Source organism: Vespa mandarinia, chromosome 16 (assembly GCF_050613455.1).
Source record: "Vespa mandarinia isolate Hongniang chromosome 16, ASM5061345v1, whole genome shotgun sequence".
NCBI lineage: Eukaryota > Metazoa > Arthropoda > Insecta > Hymenoptera > Vespidae > Vespa > Vespa mandarinia.
In genome coordinates this window covers 4,432,501-4,440,000 of record NC_140825.1, presented here as the reverse complement: position 1 = coordinate 4,440,000, position 7,500 = coordinate 4,432,501, and the positions used below count along the sequence as shown (strand labels likewise).

At 37.1% G+C, this 7,500-nt stretch overlaps 1 protein-coding gene and 1 long non-coding RNA gene across 12 annotated transcripts in view; one reads left to right on the top strand and one right to left on the bottom strand.

The window, feature by feature from the left end:
* Positions 1-2,259, top strand: part of LOC118442327 (uncharacterized) — a 7,894-nt gene extending 5,635 nt beyond the window's left edge. Inside the window, exon 3 of the long non-coding RNA XR_014983061.1 lies at positions 1,742-2,259. This is a non-coding gene — a long non-coding RNA (uncharacterized LOC118442327). The remainder of the gene's footprint in view (positions 1-1,741) is intronic.
* pnt (ETS transcription factor pointed) overlaps positions 1-7,500 on the bottom strand; it is an 89,917-nt gene that overhangs the window by 29,807 nt on the left and 52,610 nt on the right. Inside the window, exon 1 of one of the 11 annotated variants that reach the window (XM_035867756.2) lies at positions 4,245-5,332. The exons of the other annotated variants lie outside the window; for them this stretch is intronic. Coding sequence (XP_035723649.1) covers positions 4,245-4,380 — 136 coding nt within the window. The 5' untranslated portion in view covers positions 4,381-5,332. Of the gene's footprint in view, positions 1-4,244; positions 5,333-7,500 lie in introns of those variants that run through there. 11 annotated transcript variants of the gene reach the window in all.

Sequence of the window (7,500 nt, the reverse complement as noted above, 5' to 3'; positions counted from 1 at the left end):
AATAGTAACAATAAATGTAAATGTTATTTTCAAATGTAGATATACGTCGTATTATTCATTCTTATCATATCTCTACTACTTTATTATTATATACAACATACTAAAACATTAAAATGTATCGTTAAAAAAAGTATATTATCTCGACTATCGTATAAATTGTCTGGTATGTAGTAAATGTATGAGTAACGAGTAATCTTATTGGCGGATAAGAAGACAACGGAATAACCGCATCGTTAGTCAGGCAAAAGGGCGCACCGTTCATTTTCTTTCAACAGTTAAAGTGGGTTCCTACCCCTCGACAAGCTTAACGGACGTAGGACACGTGCCACCATCATCGTCTTCTCTCTTTCTTTCTACTCTTATTCTCCTCTTTCTCTATAAACTCACAGCAGCCAAACGAACGCTGCTGCTGCAGCTGTCGCGAACGAGCTGCTAGTCCTTGCATCAAAATGTTTTTGGAAGTTTTTCTTAATTCTGACTGCGCCTTTACCTTTTTTCCTTTTTATTTTTTTCCCCTCCCCCCCCCGTCCACCCCACCCTCTCTCTCTCTCACTTCTTTTTCTTTTCTCCCCCTTATCCTAATAAATATATTGAATTATTTTAATATGTTATTTATATAGGTATAAATATGTAGAAAATCAACAATGTTATTTAATAATTGATTATATATTATTTCTTTTTTTTTTTATAATACAAAGTTAATTTAAATATATATTGATAATATTCAATTATATTATATTTGAAACACAAATAAAAAAAAAATAAATAAATAAAAACAAGAATTTAATATAAATATATTAATAAAATAATATAATTGTAATTTAATATATTTCTTTTTTTTACTTTTGAAATAAAAATTTAATGCACTTTAGTTTTATTTTTGTAATTAAATATATATATTAACTTGATTATTTTTAATATATATATATATATATATATATATATATATATATATAAAATGAAAATAAAAAAGAAGATATTTTGAAGAAAATATTTTCAAACATTAGATGGTAGATAGTTTCGAAGTAATATATTTTCTATATCCATTCGAACAGAAGATATATATATATATATATATATATATATATATATAATTTCTCTCTCTTTCTTCACGAAACGAGTTGTAGGAATTCGAGGTAACGTTTTAAAAGCGATCCACTTGTAAGAGCGATTTGCGCTCGGGCACTTGAGCTCGTTGCGTGTGCATTAAGAAGCCGTGCACGGTGCAAAGCGCCCTACTGTGTGGCGGCTTACCTTGCACCCCGCGTTCAAGCAGGTCCGCTTGTTGTTAGGGAACGTATTTGTACACCTGTTGCATCGTTCGGCGATTACCGTAAAAGGTCCGTCTTCATTCGTTAAACAGAATTCAGATGGATAGGGTACTTATCTTATTCACGAACGATATTTAAATAGTTTTGCAATACGAAAAAGTAATTTTTTTTCTTTTCTTTTCATAACCAAAGGACGAGATTTTCCTTTTTTCCATCCTTTTTTTCCTTCCAAGAAAATTTATTAAAGAAATTAATGAAGAAAATTTTGTCAGATAGTAATGATATTATATATATATATATATATTTTCTTTTTGTTATTGTTATTGTTGTTGTTGTTTTTATTTGTCAAGTTTGAATGAAAAAAAAAAAAAAATGAAAGACCAAGGGAAAAGAAAATCGAAAAATATTAAGAAATATTATTAGATATATCATTATATGTACATGGTACAATAGAGATCGTCTGTTTTAAGCTTTAAGGGCAGATAGGAAGTACTTCGGAGGGAGAATAAGAAAGAAGAGAATGAGGAGGAGGAGGAGAAAAAGAAGGAGGAGTAGAAGTTTTTGCCACAGGTCGAGCCGATAACGACGCGTTAGCGACTATCAAGAAAAACCACATGCTTTCCTGAGATAAGAAAGCAACCGAGCAAAGAGAACTTAACATCCAAGGACTTCCCTTCTTAGTAAGAATAATTGAAGAAAATTAATAGTGACAAGTAGTTATCTGAGAATATTAATTTTTAAAAAATGATAGATATAAAGAGAGAGAGAGAGAGAGAGAGAGAGAGAGAGAGAGAAAAAGAAAGAGAAATAGAGAGAGAAATAGACAGGAATAGTAAAACAAAGATATTTTGATTTATTTTATAACGTGAACGTAAAATATGTATTATTGATTAGAGTACTAGAATAGATTGGAGTACATATATAAATATACATAAACGTAAAATACATATATATGTAAATATATTTACATACGAAATAGTATACCAATATCCGGAATATAGAAATAAATCCAATTTAAGAGAAGAACAAGTTTGTCTTTTTTTTTCCTTTCTTTTCTCTCTCTCTCTCTCTCTCTCTCTCTCTCTCTCTCTCTCTCTCTCTCTCTCGTGATCCTCTCTTCGAAGTAATACATTAAAAGAGAAAAAGAGAAAGAGAGAGAAAGAAAGGGAAGGAGGAGGGTAAAGGGTGAGGCTTTAGGCGATAGGAGGAGTCGGCCGTGGCGATAAGCTTGAGCGGCAACAAGTGGTAGCGCCATTGTTGGCCGGTGATTATCAAGAAACCGCGTGTTTCGCCGAGATACGCTTTAGAAACGGAGTGTGTTCGATGATAATGGAATGGTGCACGGCATGCCGACTTCCTGAGGTGGTGCTACCAATACGAACGTTAGCAGCGACTTGCATTGGTTCATCATCGTCGTCGTCGTCGTCGTCGTCGTCGTAGTCGTCATCGTCGTCTGTTCAACGACGTAAGTCTCTCTCTCTCTCTCTCTCTCTCTCTCTCTCTCTCTCTCTCTTTCTCTCTCTCTCATTCAACGATATTGCCGTTGGACCGTAGGCCAATTATCGTGCCATGGCTGATTAGCCGTTACTCTCAGCGTGCCAGATAAAGTATGCGATTACGACGAATCGCATCGTTTATCGTTTCGCCACGAACAAGAAAGAGAGACAGAGAAAGAGAGAGAGAAAGAGAGAGAGACATTTTTACGTTCCTATTTCGGTATATTTTTCTATACGAAATAGATGAACGTATAAATATATTAAGAAAATTCAATTTTCTATAATAGATCATCAGAGATTTTTATACGGTTTATGATACTTGAATCAAGGGGAATAATATTTATCCAATTGTTAACAAAATTAAATGTAAATTTAAATAAAAAAAATATATATATCTCGAATTGTTAATTGTTTTGTTGGATGGAGGGGGAAGGAAGGAAGAGTAGGAATGAAAGATATTCGCGATTTTAATTTTTAAGAAATACGATAGCAATGTAGTATTGAAAGAGAGAGAGAGAGAGAGAAAGAGAGAGAAAAAGAGAATGATAGAATAGTATAAGTTGGAAAGTTAAGGTTTACTCGAGTCGAGTAAGAGGAAGGAATCGAGTTGGCGCTCGGATTCCGTCTTCGACCGCAATATCTATGTACGAAGAAAACGGATCGAGCCATTCCCTCAAACCGGTTGGCAGGAAGCTTCGGTGCTCGATCGCTCGATCGGTGTGCTGGGGAATCTCGGAGAGTTCGCGGATGAGTTTGTGAGAGTAGAGGTATACTCTACTTATGGAAGCGTCTCTCTCTCTCTCTCTTTGGTACAGGAAACGGTTGGTAGTAGTAATAGTAGTAATAGCGTGGCGTCATTGACATCTCTCTGCCGAGCTGTCAGCACGTACTCACGTTCATGTGTACATATATATATATATATATGTACATACACATATATATATATATGTACACACACATATATATGTATGTATGTATGTATGTATATATGTATGTATGTATGTAAGTACGTACGTACGTACGTACGTACGTATTAACGTATTTTCTCGTCGGGTTAATCTGCAGCAAGTAGAAACGATTGCACCGTATCCAATGTCAAAGTCAGAGTTAAAAACATTTAGAGGGCGAAACGTATTACGAGGGAATTCAGTAAAGTAAGGGAAATGGAAAGAGGTGTAGTTGTTTAGGAACGATTAAACGTCAAAATGAAATCGACACGGTCGATTTAAATTGAGAAATATTTCGCGTTATATACGCGCCCACGTATATACGCGCGTTTTAGTTTTCCAACGGGTAAATGCGTAAACTTGCACACATATATATATATATATATATATATATATATATATATATATACATATATATACAAGCATACACACATAAATATATAAATAAATATATATATATATGTGTGTATATATATAAATATATTTACGCACGAAAGTTCGATTTAGGCGCAGTTATATAGAGAACGTACCTCTCGGCCTGCCATACGACTTCATGGCCTTGATTCCCATTCCGACGTATGCGTCCGTAGTAGCGTAGTCCACGTACATGTGTGCCGTCGTCCTCGTATAATCGGCGAACATGCACGAACCCCGAGATACTGTCATTAGGCCGAATATCGATGATGGCGGTGCACGTGCGCGGTCGGCAGTCGTTCAGAGCTGCCCCGCGACGAGACCTTCCTTCGCAAAAAGTCACCTTCGACGAGAACAACGACGAACGGTTTGACTCCACCACGATAACGATTACGACGAAACTCGAGAAGAAGAAGACGCATTCTCGTACGAAAGAGATTGAAAGTATATAAAACTTAGAGAATTATATCATTTTAGAAGAATAGGAAGAGGAAGAGGAAGAAGAAGAAAAAAAAGAAGAAGAAAAAGAGAATATCGTACGATGACGACTAACGTTCTCCACGACTGGATAGTGTCTTTTAAAATGACGACGATGACGAAGATGACGAAAAGATGAAGAAGAAGAAGGTGATAGCGAAGTTAGAGAAGCTCACAGTCGTGTCCAGCATGTGTTTGCTATCAATTCATAACCGCGAGCTACGGTGCTATTTCCGACTACCTGCTTGCGCAATAGGCCACTGAGAAAGAGGAAGAAGGACAGAGAGAGAGAGAGAGAGAGAGAGAGAGAGAGAGAGAGCTAGCGTGGACGAAAATATGAATCGTCGCCTAAAATACGGCGTGAACGTGACGATCCGCGTAGGAGACGAAGAAGACGACGAAGAAGTAAGAAGAAGAGGAAGTGGAAGAAGAAGGGGGATTCGAGGGGGTGGGTGGGGGTGGACTTTCATGCACACTCACGCACTCGCGCATCAAAGTACACAGCGATAACGACAGTGATAGCAACGACGACAACGACGACAACGACGACAACGACGATGACGACGACGATGATGATGATGACCACTGACAAGGGGTGGGGAGGACGAATTCGGTTCTTCTCGACTTCGTCACGATATTTTTTGTCCTTCCTTTTTTATCCAATCGAGACAAGAGTATCACAGAAACGTTACGATATACATATACATATATATACATATATATGAATATATATATATATATATATATATATCTCGGTTAATTCAACGTCGCGATCCGCGTCGCCTTTATAAAACAGAGACGGAAAAGAGTCGGAGACGCTCGTCCGTTCGCGAAGCAAAGCACCGTGGCTGCTACGAGAAGATAGAGAGGAGAACGCGCGCGCGTACGGCGCGCGTGCGAGCGTCGCCAAGGAGGGGAGAGGTTTTTAAGAGGGAGAAGGAGAAAGGAGGAGAGACGTTCAAGACGTACGGGTGGGAGTACCACGAGCAAAGGGACAAGAAAAAGAAACGTGTGTGTGTATGTCTTATGTGTAGGTAGGAGGGTGGAAGGGAGAGAACGAGAGAAGGAGAGAGAGAGAGAGAGAGAGAGAGAGAGAGAGAGAGAGAGAAAGAGAGAGAGAAAGAAAGAGAGAGATGCATATGCGAGGGAGACGCACGTGGAGAGCAACGGACGGCTTCCTTCCTTTCTTCCTTCCTTCTTTCTTTCCTTTCTTTCTTTTATTTATTTATTATTTTTTTTTCCTAAGAAGACCTAGTAATAAGTTCGCGATTATGCGAGGATTTTAATAAATTACCTCGCTTATGTTTTCGAAAGCGCTTACGTTTTCTTTTCTGGTCATTAAATATTTACATGTAGTTATATATTCTCTCTCTCTCTCTCTCTCTCTCTCTCTCTCTCTCTCTCTCTCTCTCTCTGCTTATTACATATATATCATATGTTATTATAAAATTAAATGATAATGTGCAAATGTAATTTTTAACGTAAATTTTAATAATTATATATATATATATATATACATATATATATATATACATATGCAATTATGATTGAAGAAATCAAATACCTCTGAAATACAATTGGACGAGGAAAATTAATAAGACGAAGGGCATCATTGAGTAAGGAGAAAAAGAGAGAAGTTAAAACGGTTGAGAAACCGAGAGAGAGAGAGAGAGAGAGAGAGAAAAGTGGTGGGAGAAACACACTTGACTCGCAGCCCCCACCATTCAGTTACTCGCTCTTCGCCAGTTTTATGAATGAATTCTCCCGTGGAGAAGCCCGAGGCGCGCGACGTATTGCGGCGGCTCGAGACCGAACGTAGCCGAGCATGACCGACGTCAGCCGAAAGAGACAGGGCCGTTTCCTTTCTTCAATCGCGGCGGCTCGCTTACTCGGATTCATTCATGCTCGCGTTTAGTCAGCGGCCGGTAGTAAGTACTTCGTTCACACACGAGACACATTGACGGTTCTTTTTTGAATCCCTCTCTTCCCCCATCGTTCTTTGTATATACGTACGTATGTATTTATATATGTATGTATATATCTATTTATGTATAAAGACATTTACACACATATATATATGTATATATATATATATATGTGTATATCGTTTCATGTGTATCAATTGAAATTACCAAATAATTTTTTAATTAATAATAATAATAATTCTTATTAACATTCCTATAATAATATCTTTTTCAGTAAACGACATTTTCAACAGTTATTATATATCACGAAACTTATTGCGTATTCTTATTGAAACGTCCTTGCAGGACATGTGAGAAACTTTGTAAATAATTTAACCTCGGTTAAAAGAGAAACGTTTTCGTATGATTCGTTACCGAACGAGCTCTGTCGTTTCGCGCGCGAGCAAGAAAAAGAAGGAACGAAAAAAAAGAAAGAAGAAGAAGAAAAAAAATAACTGCGCCTCGTCTCGTGTTAGCGTGTAATTATCCTTGAGATTCTCCGTCGGTTGTCTTTTAATATTTTTCTTCGGTTTTTTCTCTCTCTCTCTCTCTCTCTGTATTTTTCTATCTCTACTTATTATATCCGGAGAGAGAGAGAGAGAGAGAGAGAGAGAGAAAGAGAGAGAGAGAAAGAGAAAGAGAAAGATAGTACCGGTTACGAACGGACGCAGGTTATTAAATGGTGCGCGCGATAAAGGAAAGAGAGCTGACGCGGAAGCGAATGGTTACGACTAAGATAGATTTTACGATGAATAAGATAGAGAAGATAGTAAGATCGATAAAGAATATTATGAACGGAGACGATATAAGACTACTACTGTCGTTTAGAAAAGCGGACGACGATGCGTATGATTACAATCCATAAGTACCCATCATTTTATTTTCAATGTGTTAGTAATTATGGAAATAGTATGAGTGAAAAATATCGGAC